The sequence below is a fragment of the Strix uralensis genome, chromosome 6 (genome assembly GCF_047716275.1).
Source record: "Strix uralensis isolate ZFMK-TIS-50842 chromosome 6, bStrUra1, whole genome shotgun sequence".
NCBI lineage: Eukaryota > Metazoa > Chordata > Aves > Strigiformes > Strigidae > Strix > Strix uralensis.
The window spans coordinates 21,402,909-21,422,552 of record NC_133977.1 but is presented as its reverse complement, the minus strand read 5'-3'; the positions used below and the strand labels follow the sequence as shown (position 1 = coordinate 21,422,552).

The 19,644-nt window shown below is 42.2% G+C and overlaps 2 protein-coding genes across 9 annotated transcripts in view; both read right to left on the bottom strand.

The window, feature by feature from the left end:
* Positions 1 to 1,232, bottom strand: part of GPR155 (G protein-coupled receptor 155) — a 30,602-nt gene extending 29,370 nt beyond the window's left edge. For 2 of the 6 annotated variants that reach the window (XM_074873186.1, XM_074873187.1), the window contains exon 1: positions 977 to 1,232. The gene's annotated coding sequence lies outside the window, so the exon portion shown is untranslated. The remainder of the gene's footprint in view (positions 1 to 976) is intronic. The other 4 variants (XM_074873185.1, XM_074873183.1, XM_074873184.1 and 1 more) reach the window with 4 other exon arrangements.
* A 13,195-nt stretch (positions 1,233 to 14,427) lies between these two features.
* The window catches only part of WIPF1 (WAS/WASL interacting protein family member 1), a 58,709-nt gene continuing 53,492 nt past the window's right edge, over positions 14,428 to 19,644 (bottom strand). For all 3 annotated transcript variants that reach the window (XM_074873179.1, XM_074873178.1, XM_074873180.1), the window contains one exon: positions 14,428 to 19,317. In XM_074873179.1, coding sequence (XP_074729280.1) covers positions 19,262 to 19,317 — 56 coding nt within the window. In that variant the 3' untranslated portion in view covers positions 14,428 to 19,261. The remainder of the gene's footprint in view (positions 19,318 to 19,644) is intronic.

Below are 19,644 nucleotides of genomic sequence, written 5' to 3'. Positions count from 1 at the left end.
GGGCAGGAATAGTTACCATTCATGGCAGCTCTAGCATCTCATCCTCAGCCCAGATAAGAATGTACCATATGCATTTTCATATAGAAGTTTGTACAGCAAGGCAAAAAGGAAGCAACTTTAGAGAGTTACGATGATAAAATTAAGTGGGAAGAAGTGATTACTGCAGTTCCTATTCCTGTGAGTTAACCGCAATGTTTACTTTTCTCTTTACTGGGCTAAGAAAGCACGTAGAGGACAACATTGTAGCAGCAATTAACCCAAGAAGTGGGCCACCCCTAGCTTGAAATCCAGACAACGCCACAAGAAATATCAGACCTTAGCGTCTCCGAGCAGTTATTTTTCAAGATTGCATTTCTTTTTTCATTTTTTTCCCTACACTGTCATTACAAGAAAGCACCTGGGCAGCAGAGAAGCAGGGGAAGCCGGGTGCACAGGAAGCCCCATGAAGCCAAGGCCTGCCCTGAGTGCGCCACTGGCAGAGCTCAAAACGGCAACACTTGCAGCTACATCAGCATTTGTCAGGGCGGGTGTTCAGACAAGACCAAATGAAGCAACACGTGCCAACAAAATATCAAGCCAGCAAAACACATGGAAAACCTACCTCCCTTTAATTTTCAATTAGGCTCATCTTAGGGCTTGTCAACAGATAGATACATGCTTTTGAAGCAAACAACAAATCATTTTTCAAAATACAGATTACATTTTACTGTCAGCAGCACCTCGCTTACCCCACTTGCCAAATAGGGATGAAACATCCTTTGACTTACAGTGAGAAAGCCACAACAAAAACAAACACCTCTCACATGCCCCTTTCTTGCCCATCACTGCTCTCCTTTCCATGGTCACCCCAGCTACGAGCACACAGCATTTTCACTAAGAAACCCCCGAGAGATACAAAAATAACAGCCTGTCCTGTGTGACAGCTGTCTCATTAGAAAATAAAGCCAGAAGTCGGGGGAAGAAGCGGGCAGCTTACCTACTTAGCTTTTGGTAGGCGCCTCCGCACAAGGGTACCTATAGAGGATTTGTACTCTGCCAAGGTGAAAAACTCCCCAAGGCCGAGGCCGCCGGTACCAAGGCCCAGGAGGGGAGGGCTCGCCCGGCCTGGCCTGACCCGCCCCGGCCCGCCCCGCCAGCGGCAGCCCGGCACTCGCAGCCGGTCCAGCACCCGGCGGGGCCGGCCCCGGGGCCCCCGCCCGGGGGGAGCGTCTCTGCCGAGCACCGCCCCCCGCCGCCGCTCGCCCCGTGCGCCGGAGGCCAGGCCCGGGCCGGCGGCCAGCCGCGCCGTGCAGGGCCCGCGGGCGGGCAGCGGGCGGGCAGGGGCGCAGGGCTGCGCGGCGGATGCCGGCGGCGGGGAGGGATCAGCCGCAAGATGGCGGCGGCGCGCGGCCGGGCCCTTCAGCCGCCGGGCGAAGCCCTCGGCGGCGGCGGCGGGCGGGTGGCGCGGGTGCGGCCTGCCCCCGCCGCGTCCTTTATCCCGAGGGCTTCACCCGCTCTCGGGAGCCGCCTTCTCTGGCGGGAGCGGAACAAACTCCTGCGCCTCCGGCTTCTCCCCGGGGCAGACCGAGCTCCCTGCCTCCGCCTGCCCTCAGCAGGGCCCAGGCACCGGTCTGGCGGCGAGACGCTGCCTCTCCGCGGGGGTGAGGAGGCTGCGGGCAGAGCCTCCACTCGCACGTGTGGGCCAAAACACAGCCCCCGACTTCAGCAGAGGCCAGTGCGGGGCTCAGCGACATTTATCTGCCCGAGCCAGGGCTGCCACCCTCAGCTCGGTGTGGGCCGATAGTGGGGCTGGCTTCCAGCCTCCCTGCCCGGTGCGGCAGCCCTGATCCCTGAACTTTCTATACTCCTGTCAACTTTTTTAGCAGTTAGAGTGCTTAGAAAGAAAACCTGAAACAAAATGCCATGTTTTCCACATGACCTCGGTTCCCCAAGGCTGGACAGACAGTCAAATATTTCCCCAGTAAAAACTAAAAGCTGGTGATAGCCGAAGATTTTCTGGCTGAAAATGAGGATCCAGCTTTCTCATGGCTTCCCGTTTTTAGCGCAGTTGAGGAGACAGCAGTTTGAACTGCCCATTTTCTAGGAACTAAGCCAGATACTGCTGCTGCAAAGAGAGCAAGCATGAAGTTCTATTGTATATTTTCTTCCATAGTTTATTTGACCCAAACCAGCTTATCTTATTAAGTGTTGCAGACACAGGGCAATAGGTGTCCTAACTGGAGTAAGTGAGCTTTCCTGGCAGACGTGATGCCACCCAGAGTCTGCAGGCTTCGTAGTTTACCCCTCCAAACTAGGAACTTCAAGCCAGAAAATAACTGTTCCTCTTCCCCTTTAATGTAACATCCAGAGGAGACCAAAACAGAGGGGAAGGGAGAACTATATCAACCAAAAAAGATATATGAGATTGTCAATTTACAGAGCATTGTCTTAGATATGATCTAATAAATTCAGCCATAGTTGGTTCAGTTTATAAGGTCTACTGTCAAAATATTTACAGGAACCTCACCAAAAACAAGTGAGATACTATAGATTAAGAAGAGCAATATCAGTAGTAACAACATAAATATCACTTAAGGGAATTACATGAGAGGCCAGGAAAGGGTAAAGAAAACCCCATAAAGCATGCAGATAGATAAAAACTTGTGGGGATAAAAATGAGCGTTGAAAACTTTTAGAAGGTACTATATTGTTGGTATTGTATGTTTGCTTTCATTTTAAAACTACTGATGCTTAATGAGTTAATTTTTGTGTTGCTGCATTAAAAATGTATATACTTAATACAGACCCCAACTGACATTTAGCAGCAATGCTGATGCAGAAGCAAGTGCCTGCCTGCCTCCTCTCTGCCTCTCATTCCTGTCCACATCCTGTCCCTACGTTGGACCAACACAGCCCAATCGAAAGATCGGTGAGGGGTTATACCAAAGCTGTGCCAACAAATGCACGTTTATTGCTGAAGGGTAGTACAGCCTGTTGGGTAACACTTGCCTGCCGTAATGTTAGGGTGAGACTTTTTTTGATGTGAACACTAAAAAAAAAAGTAGACTCTTTTGTTAATTTATTCAACGTGAAAGTTTCTCTGTTTGGCACCTGACAAAAGCCACTTCGAAACTGATTTGGATTAGTTCTTGGAAATACAGTATAATTGGATCTTTCAGATTTTTTGGCTTTCTGCCTGGCACTCTTCCCTAAGGAAATGACATGCCTTAGAAGGACATGCTCTGGGAAGTAGCAAGGAAGGCATACCAGACTACTAAGAAATCTCGGAAAGAATTTATGCCTTCCCTTCTCTTGAAGTTATCTCTTCCTCTTAAAAAGATCACTAGTGATTCAACATTTAATAAAGTATTTAAAATACGATCATCCTTCAGTGCGTTGTTTTACAAGAGCATAAATTTGACTGGATAGGCTGCTCATTGATTGCTATTCATATCCACCAACCAAAGCACGATTTTCCGGGGGATGAGCAGTTACAGGAAAGTGGGCTGTATTTCCATCTCAGCTGTAGCATGTACATATTCCTAGAAAGTGTGCTTGACCTCAGTCTTGTTTTCTCTTTTCAGAAACACCAAGGAATGGAAATACTCAAAAGTATGAAATTGTAGTACCAAAGGCACATGATGAGATTAAAAATAGAAAAAATTTTTTAAAATTCCAGCTAGATTAATTATTTAAAGAAAGTTGTATGAATTATAGCTGCTGGCTAAGAAAAAAATAAGGGAAAATTATATTCACTATATTATTAGAATTTAGTGTAGCATGTTTCCTCTTGAAGATTTTAAATTTTTAAACATGTTATAAGCAACCTAGCAACTATCTGTCATTGACATACAGCCATTTCTGGGATGAACAGAGAAGAGCACTAGGGTTTGACCCCATACCCTATTAAAAAAACATGAAATCTTTATTAACCAGTCTGTACCACCAGAACAGCACCACAAGTAACTAAAACTGGATTACAGGATTAGTTCTCCACTTGGTTGAGAACTGTTAGGAACACTGTTAGAATCTTTTGACCTGGATAATTAGCAATAATAACAACTTAACATTGGAGTCAAGAATTCTTTCTAAAGCAGTACTGAATACACAGGATACTCCTGCATGTTCCCAAAGACTCTACAAAGTTCTGCTTCCCAGAACAGCAAAGGACAGTATCTTCTTAGTGTTTGACACCTCCTCCTTTTTCTCCCAATACTTAATCAAAGCTCTGTAGAATTTTTCTTTGAGCTACATGTTCTTCTCTGGCCTTGAACATACCTTTGTTTTAGGTGGAGCCTCTTTGTTTTCCAGCACCCTGGGTTTACAACAGTTTACTTTCCTTTTCCTTTTCAGATCTTTGTAAACTAAGGGTGACAGTCATGGACACCAATTCTCACGGACTTTCACCAAACCCATAGAAATATTAAAAAGCCTCTCTGCATTAATAAAAAAACCCATTTGGACTAGCAATGACCAGAGCTATAATAGCATAACTAATGTACAGGAGAGGCAAGTTTTTTGTCTACAAAATACTGAGACAACAGATTTATACAGTCCATCAGCTCTTGATCACAGCTATCCTCCATCCCTGGCAATTCAACTTCAGCAGCTTAACTGTAGATCACAGAAAACACACCATTACTGGTGTTGCAAAGCCAAGCTTTCCAATAGCTACTAAAGAAACATAAAACTGAAAGTTGTCCCCAAAATCTTAATTTGAGCCTCTTGAACATTTCCATACCATCCATTACATAATCATGAACTGCTTCGCCCCTCGATTTTTGTTGTGTTTTCACTCAAATCAGATGTTTCTATTCATTTATGTGCCACCAAAGTAGTCAACCAAGTGTACAGGAGAGACAGTTCCTGCTTTTTAATCTGGGCAACAGCTCAACCAGTGAAAAGCAGTTGGAGCAACCATTACAGGAGTCGCCCTGCTGACCTGTGGCTTTCATCATACTCATTTACCTATGACAATTACACATACACAGGCTGGCCCCACACAGGAGCTGCAAGAGGCTTAACTCTCTCAATAAGAGCAGGCTTCAGATAATTTAGCTTTTAAGATCTAGCAGTAACCACATGCAAACATATTTTTCAAAGACATACAACTGAGCCAATTTGGACAGATTTTCAGGGGATCACAAACATATCTTTGTACTTGATGTGAAGGCTACTTTACTGGTAAACTGCAAGTGCTTGTTGCAAAGCCTAGAATGCTGGAGTATTCTGAAGAAAAGCCCTGAAGAATTTATTGTAAGCAAGTACATTTCTCCATTTTTTTTTTTCCTGGAAATACTAAAAGTAACTTTTTTTTTTTTTTTTCTAGAAAGAGTCAGAGAGCTAGGATGGAAGTTATTAGGGTATGGTGATAACTGAAAGACAACACTGCCTTACAACAGGAAGTGCCAGGTGAGCTTCAAAGCATCACTATTGATTGAAAATGTAGCATCAACACCTCTCTAAATAACCTCTCAGTAGAATATTACAAAAAAGTGACTTCTCCAAGAATAGACAGAAATAAGAATACAGAGGGTGAGCAAGAACGTTGGCAGATGCTTCAGGATGAAATCTGTCTGGAAATCTACAGGTATAATCTCAGTGTGATTTCCAGTCAGCTGTGCACCTAGTTTTCAACAGCATGGAAAAATCTAAATACCTTACTAACACAGTAATTACAACAATGGGTGGAGAGACTAGCACTTCTTAGGTAATCCCCTTATATTCAATTACTGGAAAAGTACTTACTCAATGCTTCTTGGTTATTGACAACAAGCCAAGTTTTATATGGAAACTGGAGTTATGCCTACAGGAAGAAGTGCTCTTCGCATACTGCTCGTTGCTTAACATGTAAATGGATGATATAATGCATAAGGCAGGGACCAGTGCTCAACCTCTGTTAAATTTTCTTTGCTGACTCCATCTGAAAATGCATGTCTAACTTTGGTTATCTAAAAATGTAGTTCAGGATTCAGAAAGTTTGTTGGTTTCTAATGTCCTCTTGCAGTTGTGTGTAGGATGTTCAGGAAGAACATGAAATGCTTATCTGTGTCTAGATGTGTCTGATCACTTACACTGACTCACATGGAAAATAAACTATAGCTTACAATATACCTATGCTTGATGAGGCAGTTAAGCAACAAAGGAAACCCGAGGAAAATTAATCCGTAAACAGGCAATAGGCTCCTGGACTTCTTCTCTGGAGGGGGATGTCAAAGGAAAAGCACTTTATAGTCCCATGAAAGAATTTCACAAACTTTTGAGGCTTAAACACCATGAAAAAATCCTGCATCTGTGTCCCTGAGAGCAATCTAACCCAGACGCCAGGAGAATACCTAGCCAGATGCTGTTACCCATAAGCTTGAAGCTTGTTAATGCAGAAATGATGAGGGATGCACTGGATGTTTACATTCAATTACCTTGGAACACTTTGGTAAAACATCTTCATTCTCAAGAAAGCTATTTATCTGCTCATCTACAATTTCACAGTAGTACCTATCATTATCTATGTTGGTTATGAGAACTTAATTGGCATTTTTGGTATATTATCTTTTGTAAGACAATGTGTACGTTCAAGCTGGTTTTGCAAAGTTACTTTACTCACTTCCACTTTGTTCTGTGGCTGAGACAAGGCCATGTGTTACTGGTATCTCACAGAGCTGTAAGAGCAACTATAGTCTTCAAAATATTGTATCTGCCAAAAGAAAACACATGAAGCCAATACAGTCAGCTTGCAGCAAGTCAAACTAAAACTCAGCAATGATTATATATGTTCAGGTCTGTTGAAATGGACTGCTCTTGTAAGCAAGCACAGTAAACATCATGCATGGTGAATTTCACCTCTCTAAAGCAAAAAATAAAGAAAATGGTTCAAATTAGATTGCACTGAATTTGATAAAGTTCAGAAGAGCCCCACATGATTTCAGAACGATGAGATTTTTTTCTGAAATTGCTTTTAGGGGAGATGTTTCAGAGACCTCCTAAATGTATAAATTCCATCATTGGTGCTAGGGTATCAACCTGTTACTTGGCTCAGCAAGAAGGTAAGTTTGCTGAAGTCAAATACAAGTAGTCAAAGATGAGTTAATAAGTTAAGCAGCTTGACTGGGGAAAAAACAAAAGCATGCAAAAGTCATGCAGAGAAATCACTATTTTAACATAGCAGTTTTGAATGCTTTGTCTGGAAAGTGATTATCAAGTCTTGTCCATTTGCCCCATGTTATGGTTAGAGCTGTATCTACTGTATGTAGAGACATAAAATATTTTTTTACATTTCCACATACCCACATGACTAACAGTATGTGGTGAAATTATTAAGAACAAGACATGAGAATTAGAGCTTTCTTGACCTAAGAAAACCCATTCATTTTGACATTGGTGGCTTGTTACTTACATGTTCTCACTACTCTTGCTGTTCGGTCACTGTAAGACTACTCAAATTCAGCCTGATTCCTCCAAAACAAAAACATGGAAGAGTTATCAATATTGTACACAAGTTAGTAAATAAGTGCTTTGCTCAGGAAAACTATGTTAAAGCAAGCTGCACTGATTAAATAAGCTGTTTCTGATCTGTGATCTGCCTCACCTGTTGCTTATTCAGCAAGCAACTGATTAGTAAAGAAACCCAAACAAACAAATCAATGAACGCCCCCAAACAAACCACAAAACCGATTTTGGCATCACAAATGAAAAGCTTTGGAAATATTTTCAGAGTATGACCCAAATCTCTGTAAACTCCCTCCACTTACTAAGTTTCCATTTGTGATCACAACATATCCCACCATTTTTCAAGCCACTATTTATTACTTACACAAACACAGAATCACAGAATCATCAAGGTTGGAAAGGACCTTGAAGATCATCTAGTCCAACCATTAACCTAACACTGACAGTTCCCAACTACACCATATCCCTCAGCGCTATGTCAACTCGACTCTTAAACACCTCCAGGGATGGGGACTCCACCACCTCCCTGGGCAGCCCATTCCAACACCTAACAACCCGTTCTGTAAAGAAATGCTTCCTAATACCCAGTCTAAACCTTCCCTGGCGCAACTTGAGGCCATTACCTCTTGTCCTATCACTCATTACTTGGTTGAAGAGGCTCATCCCCAGCTCTCTGCAACCTCCTTTCAGGTAGTTGTAGAGGGCGATGAGGTCTCCCCTCAGCCTCCTCTTCTCCACACTAAACAACCCCAGTTCCCTCAGCTGCTCCTCATACGACATGTGCTCCAGACCCTTCACCAGCTTCGTTGCCCTTCTCTTGACACGCTCGAGTAATTCAATGTCCTTTTTGTAGTGAGGGGCCCAAAACTGAACACAGTAATCAAGGTGTGGCCTCACCAGTGCCGAGTACAGGGGTAAGATCACTTCCCTGTCCCTGCTGGTCACGCTATTTCTGATACAAGCCAGGATGTCATTGGCCTTCTTGGCCACGTGGGCACACTGCTGGCTCATGTTCAGCCGGCTGTCAAGCAACACCCCCAGGTCCACAGTTTAAATGTTATCCAACAAATGTATTGTGCAGTGTATTGTGTCCTTTGGCAGAAATCCAGTAGTTTTTTGTTCATTTATTTCTTCTTCATTTCACCACTGCTATAGCATTCAATCCTTTCTGTTACTTTGTCACAGGAGCATTTTTAATTACCCTCTTCTTCCTGAATTCTTCCGCATAAAGCTACTGTACCTATACTTTTTTCATACTTCTCCCTCTGTAATCTACAAATTCTTCCCTGACATTGTTTCTTCCTCATACCTTTTCCTGATTATGTTCAGCAATTTGACACTTCATTTAAATTCATGGCCAATATTTTCATCTCATATGGATTGCCAGATTGATGGTGGTTTCTATTTCTTTGGCTCACAACACAAAGAAATTTCTTCTGTTAAATGTTTGAGTAAATATTGGGATTAAGATTGCGATACTGTCAGAGTGGCTTTCTTACAACTGTTACTTCCATTTGATATTTTTAATAAAAAAGTATTTTAATTCTTGCCTTCTCCAGCTGTAGCTAAACTTTATTTGTTAAAGACTTTGTTTAGGCCTAACAGCATGCCACTTTCGGTTGAACTGAAACAGAGTGGAGTCAGATGTGTTATTCTGTTGCATCATTTTGATGCTACTACTGGAATTTTACTCGCCTCAGAGTTGTGTAACCGCACGGAGGAGGCGGTCTAGGCCTGGAGCGAACACGCTGTCGTACCAGCAGCGACACAGCGTGTAGCGTTCCCGAAACGGCCAACGCGCCTTGCCCTGAGCTCACAGCCAAAGCCCTACCGCCACGCTGCCGGCAGGGTCAGGCCCGCAGCTCCTGCCCCGCGAGCGCTGGAGCCGCAGCGACCCCCCTCCGGCCGCAGCGATCCCCCTCCGGCCGCAGCCACCCCACGGTGGGGCGGCGGGACTGACGGCGCCTCCCGGCCGAGCAGGCCCAGCTGCGCGCGGCGGCCGCGCGCGCCACCTAGCGGCCCCGCCGGGGACCTGCCAGGGCCGCGCCGGCCGAGGCGGCTGCCGCGGGTTGCAGGCCCAGGGCGGCGGGCGGCGGGGCGGGCGGCGGGAGCAAAGGTGCTGTTGAAAGGAGCTTCTGCCGCTGGGTGAGCGCTGGCAGGCCCGCACCCCCCCGCCCCGCCGGCGAGCCGCGTCCCCGGGCTCAGCAGGGCTGGGCCAGCGGCGCCATTTGGGCTCTTAATTGTCATCCGCTGTGGAAAGTAGAGCCTTTCATAAAAATAAACAATTTCCTGTATGAAAATGGGAGGGGGGAATAAAATCTAGTTAAAAAAAAAAATAAAGAAGCAAGCTCTAGAGACAAACGTTTAAAATAAAATTCCGTGGTGATGATTGCAGGGGATGTTCTTGCTGTTAATTGACTAATATGCTCTTCCATAATGTAGTGAGCCTCTGATTGCTTAGAACGCAAAGTTTAGATAATTTAGGGGACACAAAGCTTCTCTTGCACAAAGGGAAATTCCTAGGCTGGAGGTGCATCATACCTATTCCCACCTGCTTAGTTAAAAGCAAACACAAACACACAAAGTTTCTCATTTTATGATGCATGCTTATACTTGGATTTATATTAGAAATGTTTGCAGCTAAAAAATGGATTTACTATTTCCACCCCTGCTACAGGAGCCAGCAGTACATGTATATGAGAGGGAGGAATGAAGGTCCTGGCATGTGGTGATTCTCTTAAAGCACACAGCAGGATTTTTGTTTTTAAATTAGCAATAATGTGGAGCAAACACACCAACCCCACAGCTGATAGGTGTTGGGATGAAGGCACAGCAGTTCTGCAGGCACAGTTGAGGAGAATGGACTATAGAGGAAACAAATAAGATATCTGTATGTTTTCAAACAAAGGTCCCAGAGTTTCATAAGTAACCCAAGCTACTGGCCAAATAGCAGAAGTGAAAGTTTCCATTTCAAATGAGGAGAAAAAAGAACCTCAACGGAAGGGTTTGAGCAGTCTGCAGCAAGGGCTGGTGTTCAGGCAGCACGGAAAGTACTAACGGGCTCTGCAGTCTCTGACAAGCGGCACAATGGACATTATTTATGAGGTATGCTAGTTCCAGTATCAAAATACCTATGACAGAGGTTGGGTTTTAAGCCTAGACTTTCACCCATAGCCTTTACCTTGCTTTCCTCACAAGCACTCTGAGTGCTTCAGCTGCCTTTTGCTCTCACAGCTTGGGAGTGTTCAGCCTTCAGCTGTGTGGGCTCTGCTGCTCAACAGGGCGCATGAGGGCACACCAGTAACTGAAGTCACCAAAATCTCTGCTAGAATGGAGAAGGACAGGAGAGACTCATTTTCACAGCCCTTTATCCATGAATGCTTACTTCAAGTTGGGTAGCATGTGAGATGAAGAACTGCCTGAACACCCATCTTTGCGTGAACACAAAAACATTTTCAGAAGGGAATTGGTTATGCACCTTATTGTCTACAGTGTTTGCACAAGCTTGAACAATTTTGCATACAGGTAAATGCAAAAGGTAACCCAAGCTGTTGTCTTTGGGAAGGGAATGGTTTTGGAAAGGGAGTTGCACAGCGATAAAACCCTGCCCCAGGTGCAGGGAAGGATCAGCAGGTTCTGTTTTGGCAAGAGGAAGGATAAACAGCAACCAACAGCCCTTCCATCCTCAGCCCCTCTGCCTGCTTTTACCTTACAGGTGCTTAGGCAGAGATTTCTGCTGTATTGTAGCAAAAAATTAAATAACAAGAACCGTCCCATATTCAAAATGACAATGGTATTTATGTAGGCTAAACCTTAGCATTCTTGAAGAAACAAATTTTTTATTTGAAGAAGAAGAATGGTAAAACCAGAGGAAAAATTATGAAAAAGTGCCCTATTGTAGTGGTGTAGATAGTTTGACAATATCATATGGACAGCATTCATGATAGATTACTATTTTACATTTTGAATGTATCTTCTGCAGAAGCTGTATCTGAAACCATAAATGCATGTTTTAAGATTGAAGTAGTGATTATCTGAACTGATGTTTTTGTTTAGCAGACAGATTGATGTTGGACACAGGTAGTGTTAGCAGCAGCCAACCAATTTATTCTCTGTGTTTTAATCAAAGTATTTTTGTGTCAGTCATCCTTTCCTTAGGATTATTTCTGTACCTGGACTGCTGTTGAAATTTTTAGATAGGTTAAGATCCTGATTGCCAATGCAGGAAATAACAAAAGTGTGCAGGCTTGTAGCTGTTTCAAATGATTGTGTCCTAATTCTGTTGAAATGAAGATCCTTGGGTATCTGAATTTTAACATACAAATATCTGTTTCCATTAACTGTGAAAGAATAAACCAGTAGCTATTTTTATTTTAACAACTGAAAAATCCACTACAGAAGGAATCCCTTATGCAGTCTTTCCCAACGAGAAAGACCACTGAAACCGAAAGTTTAACATAACTGAGACATTGTCTTTTCCATTAAGCTGCCACCTTACAGCTTTTGGGAGCTGCAAAATAGACAACAAGCAGTTTTGCCTTATTTTGGGAAGTGGTAGCGGGGCTGCTTACCATAGGTCTGCTATACAACCAGAGTGCACTTATATTGCTAGGATGCAAATGACCGGACTAATGAAGCTCGTACTGGGAGATTTCCTAAGTACAAGAAAGGCAATGGGAGGGAGTCATCAGATGAGCATCTTCCAAGACTTATGGCAGCATTGGTTAATTCTTAGAGGAATGCTTTCAGGAGTTACAGAAAAGACAAGTTATTATTGATGAAGTCACATACATCATCCTACAATGCGAAACGTTCTGCTCAGCAGTGTCTTTATAAAACCTGTACATTAGTCAGTGGATGTAATCCGTGTGTTCAGAGGCTTTTACTAGCTCACATTAGAAACAGAGATTATTCATATTGCTTTTTATTCCCTGTGCTGCTGCAATATCTACAGTGTGGAGACAAAGTCCCATCCTGTTTACTTTTATGCTTCACCAAAGTTTTTGATTAGCAGTCTGTATTTGTGTAAACACACATAGACCAAGCAGCACAGATACCCGAAAGGCAGAACAACCAGGGTACAGAACATAACAGCAGAGTTCAGAAAAGGTTATTGAGGCTCTCATGTGCTTTGCAAAATTTTTATTGTGGTATAATTGAAAGGGGGAGTGGACCCCAGGCGCAGCTCTGTTTATAGATAGAAGTTAATGTGTATGGGGAGAAACATTTTGCTTATGAAAAAAAAATTATTTGATTTTAAAGTTGACATGCCACTGTGTGCACTGGACCCTCACAGCTTGGAAGAGTAAGTGTGAATTTTTAAGGAGGATTGCAGAGAGTCCTATTCAACAAGTGAAAAGGATGAGCTCTTTAAAAAGTGTAAACATAGTTTCATTATGTATAAAATAAAAAGTATAGGATCTCTAAGAGTGTAACAGAAAATGAAACCTGGAATCAAGCTTACGTCATGTTACATATTTGGGTAATTCTCAGAGAACCATTAAAATAGCATAAACAGCTGTTAAGAATTGCTCATTATACTTGCTGTTAGCCAGAGAAAAACAAATCCTGAAGGCTCTTGATCTTTTTCATAAGTTAACCTAAATACATTAATTGTTGTACAGAGATGTATGGGCTAATATTTATCCCCCAAATTGATAATTGGCTAGGACCTTTTTACTATTTTCAATGCGAAATGGAGTCAGACTAGGTGAGAGGGCAGAAGGGAGCAGCCTGTGCATACAAGGCAGGAAGGTCATTGGAAATTGTTGAACCATGATCAAAGGAGTTGGGTATTTTTGTGTGTGCTACGTGCAACACGTGAGCCTTCCTGCAACTGCAGGGAGCAGTCAGAACTGTTTTACAGTGTAGTCTGTGGGTTTATTTTAAAGCAACAGCACTTTTTGAGTTAAATGGAGGAAGGACTATGTTGTGGTTATGACTAGGTCACAGCAGCTCAGTCCAGTTCCCTCTCCCCGAAGTCAATCAAGTAATTTAATTTCTTGAAAACCAGAAAGACCCATGCTTCCTTTGCTAAAACATGAGATAGACAGTCCTACTAGCTGATCATTAGATTCATACCTCTGAGTTCTCGTTCAAGGCTACTGTCACCGAGATCTGCAAACAAAGGTCTCTCAGCCTGCTGAGCCAGCTCCTTTACAGTTCACACACTCCCAGCCTCTGCCCTCCATCATGGCTCTTCTATTTATATAGCCCAGGCACCGGGACCGGTGGGCTTCTAGGCTACATCTCAGCTATGAGTGTTGGTGGCCTTTTAATAAAGTTGAGGTCTTTGTCCCAGTCAGACTGTAAAATGAAAGTTATCAACAAGCAGTCCCCATAGATGTCAAAGGATCCACCATCTGTGTGAGACTAAACCTGCTGAGTTACAGCACAGAGATTTTTAGCTCGGCCTTTCAAGTGACTTTTCTAATTTCTGAGAAGCTGGAAGTGCAGCCTGAATTTGAGCCTCCTTTGGACTTTCATCAAAGTGATGAACCTGGTCCAAATTATCTGAAAAGGTTAACATCCAAGATCAAGAACAGGGCTCCAAAGTCAGGAGGGTTTCATTTGTTTGATATTCTCTGGCAGCCTTCTGCCTACTGAGTGGAAATAAGAGAAACAAAAATCTGTGCTTAACTAGTGATGTTCCATGTCATTTCCCCATGGCAAGTGCCTACCTTGCCTCGTCAAGAGCCAATGCCCACAGCTCACACAACAGCCATCTTCAAGTACGGCGTCACTGACCACAGATTTTCAATCGCTCTTTATCCTAAACTCATTATTTCTCCTTATCTGCAGGTGTCTAATCTTCACTGTATGGAGGCCCAAAGTCCTCAGAGCATTACTGCCGTGCTGCTGCGCAATGGCAGGCAGGAGGGGAGGAGAACAACCCGCCCCAGCTCCCACCAGGCTCACTGTTACGCTCCTGCTAAAGCCGACCTGTGTTTCTGTCAAGGAAGCAACCGTGGTTGTTCTCAATGTAATGATCTGCACCACCAGTTAAATAAAAGTAAAATTTATTTGGCATAGGACAGAAAAATAAGGAGAACAAAATCACATACAAAATAAATGTTAAGCAAAAAAATATTCACAGACCTAGATTAATATTTTATAAAAAGCTCAAACTTTAAGCATCTGATAAAAACATGTTATTTTCTGCTCAGCCTATGTTTTAAGTTACGTTTCTCTCTCATAGTCTTGTGTGGCTTTGGAAGTCCAAATTTAGAGGTCTTCCTTAGCATGCATTAGTTTACACTAAGGAACATTTATCACAGACAAACTGTATTTCAAAATGGCAACATACTGAAGGGCTACACCCTTTTTTATGACATGCAGTTTCCATTTTCTTCTTTTCTGCCTACCCACCTGCTGCATACTCACTCACTGAGAACATACACATGTGCCTTGCTTCTGCTGAGTAACTCCAACACTCCCCTTCTTGCCAGTGCCCCAGGTTTACATTTTAACTGAATGGTCCAGACACTTCCACCTTACAGGCTACAATATCCCTGTTTTCTCCCAGAGCACATAAAGAACCATTCCATGAACTAGCTACGCTTAATGCAGATATCTCAGGTAAGAGATTCTCCTTATTGTCTTGTGAATACCATTCAAAAGGTAAAAGTTCATACAAGATATGTTACACAGAGTCAATGTACCGCCATAACAGGTTCTTTGCACCTGACTGTGAGACAACGGTGTTCATGCTATTGTGATGTGGTATTACACACGTGCACATTTTATATCGTGATTTGTACTCTAGCACTGATAGTAACATTCAGCCAATTGGTTTTTATTTCCTTGAGCGGCCTTCTCCTTTCCAGCGTCCTGTGGATGAGGGGCCCTCTCTAGGTCTCTTGACATTTGACATTCTGCTTGAAAGAATCCCAGTTTGATCATTCAACTCGATTCTTTGCTTCAAAGGCAAAAAGTACCCTTTCTATTTCCATATTTCTGCACAAAAAATTGTTGTGTTAAAATATACGTGAAGCATGACAGCCGTTTAGTTCCCTCATCCTCTGCTCCAACAGAGACCTACTTCTACAAGTGACATGTAAACAGCTGTTGCTGCAAGGAGAAACTACTGTCCATTTTTTAAGTGACAATTTAAGGAACTCCTTTAATAGTTCAGTCTTGCAGAAGAAAAAAGTCATTCTTATGATTCTTTTAGTGTCGGGAAAACAAGAACTTTGCGACCTTATTTAAGAAGTAGTTCATTTACAGAAATACATGCTTCCTGAATCACAAGCTGAGCTTCCTTTAACAACTCTGAACACTAATTACTGTGACCTCTTCTCCCAATGGCTGCTGTAGAAAGTCATAACAGACATAACGTGCTTTTCTTCAAAAAATATCAGACATTATTGTCACATGGTACAAACGTTATTCCCATTTTATTTACTGACTTGGATTAAACAAAAATGAACATCCGTGGCCGTTGTCACACAATGCGAGTCTTAGTGATGACATAAAAAGATCGTTTGAGGTGCGAAGGTTTATAATACAATGCCATTGAAACAAACCCAGTAAATTTTATATGCAAGCAGTGAATCAAATTTAGTCTTCTAATAACCTGTGCAACCACACTGAAGTCAGCTGAGCCATATGGACAGAAGCGTGAGACACTGGTTTTGGGAAAGGATTGAATTTCCAGAGCAATACCAGTTGATTGTAAGGCTAACCAGTGCCTGCTTACACCTCACCTAAAGACTGATCCAGTAGTCCCTCCATATACTGAGCTCAATCTGAAGTTAGCAGACCAAGCACGTTACAATGGCAGGACTTGGCTCAAACACTGTACAATGCTACTGTCGGCACTATTTACATCAGGACTTTGAAGAGACACGCCTATTAATTTTTCTAGTGAGACACAGAAAAGTTGACTAAAGAAGTCATAAGGCACCATTGATTCAATCTGGTTTGTATTCTTTTTTAACACTTCATAGTGAAATAAATACTTTAATACTGATCATATTGTAAATAGCTACTGATATATGAAGAAATATATTGAATGATAAAATGCTGCATTGTTCTGGAATATATCTAGGGACTTTTATAGCAAAAGATATAAATATTAAAGTTGTTGTTGGGTGAAAAAAATACGTCTTTCTGCATTGTTAAGCTGTTTTACATATATGCCAAACATCCATTCTGAAGGGGTTTCTATAGTACAAAGAAGTGCTAAAACCCAAGCAGCTCAGGTTTCTTGGCTTGTTGACTGAGGGCCTTTTACACAGCATGTTTTAAAGTGAGACTGAAGCAGGTTTGCCAGGTCTGGTAGTGGTCCAGAATTTCTGGTCAGAAAACCTTGCTCAAAAGATCAAATACAGGATATTTTGAATGATGCAGAGAGTTGACAGGAACAATGTGCAGCATTTTCATTTCACTTACTCAATGTAAAACAGTCATGCTGGAAGCAGGTAAGTTACAAAAAAGGTATAGTTTCTGGAGGTTTTATGTTTTTTGGCTGCATAGCTATTTGGATATTAAAAAGATCTGGCAGGTCAAGGTACTGAAAATATTGTATTCTTAAATTCAAAATGTTGTTCCTTAGAAAGTTATAAGTGCTTCAGTTTAAAAACATGAATACAATAATTTATCCTTTAAGTTATTATCCTAAAAATCTTATTTGGACTCCTATTCACATAATAATATCCCAAAGAGACAGGCACTTTAAGTGATACCCTTAAAATACATACACAAATTCAGTATTGCGCTCGGCTTGATCCCAAGGTGCACCTGTCACATGGAGGTCCCACTAATATCTGTTTAAGAAACTCTTACAGCCACGATCCTGCAATTAGATGTAGATACATCCCTGCGCCTGCGCATTTAATTGCAGGTTCAAGACCATAAATAGTAACTTAAAATAGGTCATTAGATATAAAAATGTAAAAAACAGGTACATAATCAAATGCTATCACAGCTAACAAGATTTTGTAAACAAACACTGAAAAGGCCAAATTAAATTTGATCTGGCCAAATCCAACTGTCTCATCCCCTTCACTGTGACCAGGCTGCCGGACAGAAAGGGGATCTGCCCCTCCAAGCCCACTGACAGAGCAGAAAGCCCTCACACAAACACTTCAGTGGGGTCCAGACTCTCTTCAGCTAAATTCCCTAGATTTTCAAGGACTGACCTCATTCTAGCCACAGAGCGTACTAAAGATCATGTCTCCCATGTTAGAGAAACATTTTCTTAACCTACGTAACTAGCTTTTCATTTTTTTCTTCTTTTTTTGAGCAATGCCCTGTGGAGCATGGCTTCTGATACAGGCTTGGCAGGGATCCCAATGAGTACGCTGAAGAAACAGAAACTGTTGAGACAGAGGAGAAATTTTTCAGAGCTAACCTTCAAAAGTCCAATTAACAGAGCTATAATTCACCAATATTTCAAATTCAGAATGATAATCTTCCTCTAATTTTCAAAGGCATTTTATGCATTTAAATCCATTTGTAAAATGCACTCATACAATGAACTCTTTTCTCAAATACAAAATTCAAGAGCCATTAAACATATTAACCAACTGTCACAACGTTAGAATACTTTACTTTCTCTTCCGTTAAAGTAAGCCTTGCAGCTCTCTGTGGAGACTTCTTTCAGCAAAGTGTGAAAGGACAGACTTCATGGTAAACTCAGAAGGCCAGATCTTCCCATTTCTCTTGAACCAGTGCAGACAGCAAATTTTGGAGCTGATCCTCCCACTTGAACACACAAACCCCCGACCTCCTTCACTACATCAAAGGGCTTTCACTTAACACACATTTTTGAACTCAGCTGCTCTACTGTAACACAAGTCAAATACAATCTCTCTGAAACTTGTAACCTAAGCCCCAGGAAGTTTTCTAAGTCAAACCCCATCATTTAATTGTACCAAAGAAACAACTGGAAAGCAGTCTGTGGAGCACTGATGTTAGCAATGCTTTACAGGAGCCTGCAACTACAATAATTGCTGCATTTGCACCAAGACTGCTTTCTGAGGGCTCTTCGCATGTAGTCTCAGGTAGAGGGCATTACAGTAATCCAGGACACGGGTGACTGTGGGCTGGTCCACATCAGAATAGGAAAGAATTAGGTGACTAAAAGCATAGCTATTAAAAAATGAGGAAAGAGGGATTAAAAAAAAAAATAAATTTATGCCGCTGAATTCTTCACTTGTGCTTTTCTTTGGAAGATTCTCCACAGATAAAAACAAGGTGAGACACACTCCATCCTCAGGGCGGGATGTGCCATCTATTCTTTAAAATAAGATTTGCTCGGCTAAGCTGAAGTGAAAAGGTTTTGGATGAACTCTTGGTCACCATGTAGTAGGTCTATGGCTTGCAGAAGCACATGGGCCAAGTTAGGCATGCAAAGAAGGATCCAGGGGACTCTTGGCTACACTGTTTTCCCCAGCAACTGTTTTTTAAACAGAAAATAGATTGTACTTTATCATTCAAATAATACAGCCACTGTACCCAAAGTGAATGAAACAGCTTTGTGAATGACACAGCTTTGTTCCGGCTCTCATTAAATTCAAAGCCAGACCTCCCATGAAGCTCTCAAGGGGACAGGGCTGGGCACGGTAAGCATGATGCACGTATGTTGTGTATGGTCCACAAAATGTCTTTCATGACAGCCTGCAGTATAAGCAAATAAAATTGATAGCTTTGAGCAACTATAGTTCATAAGCTGCATCTATTACTTCTGTAATAGAGACTTAAGTTTGTTCCAGCTGACAAGCCAAAAGTGGAAACAAAGCAAAACAGACAACTTTCCAATGATGTGGACAGGAGAGGTGACTTGAAGGAAATCTGAAAAAAGACATCGCCCAAAGATGGGCCAAAACCCATTTCACCTTGGTATAGGTGGAAGGGGGGGTGCACCTCTTTCTTTTCGGCCAGAGCCACCTAAAAGAGAAAGTAAGTTTTTTGTGTTACTCCTGGTTTCTTTTAAAGTGGGAGTTTACATCCAAGCCATTAATTCAGTAACTGGTGAAGATCTACTCATTTTCTTGCCTAGCTGTTTTACTGAAAAGGCTTTGTAGAGTTTCTAGTTAGTTTATTAAACAACATCAGAACGTCAAACAGTGCAAAAGAAAGTTTTTAACTAATGCTATCCCCAAATGTCTGGAAAGTGTATGTATTTTAGTCCTTTGTTCCCTTCTCAAAAGGACTGACAGCTCTTGTTAGCCTTACTATTTTATGCAAACACAGACCTCCTCAGTGCAACTTGCA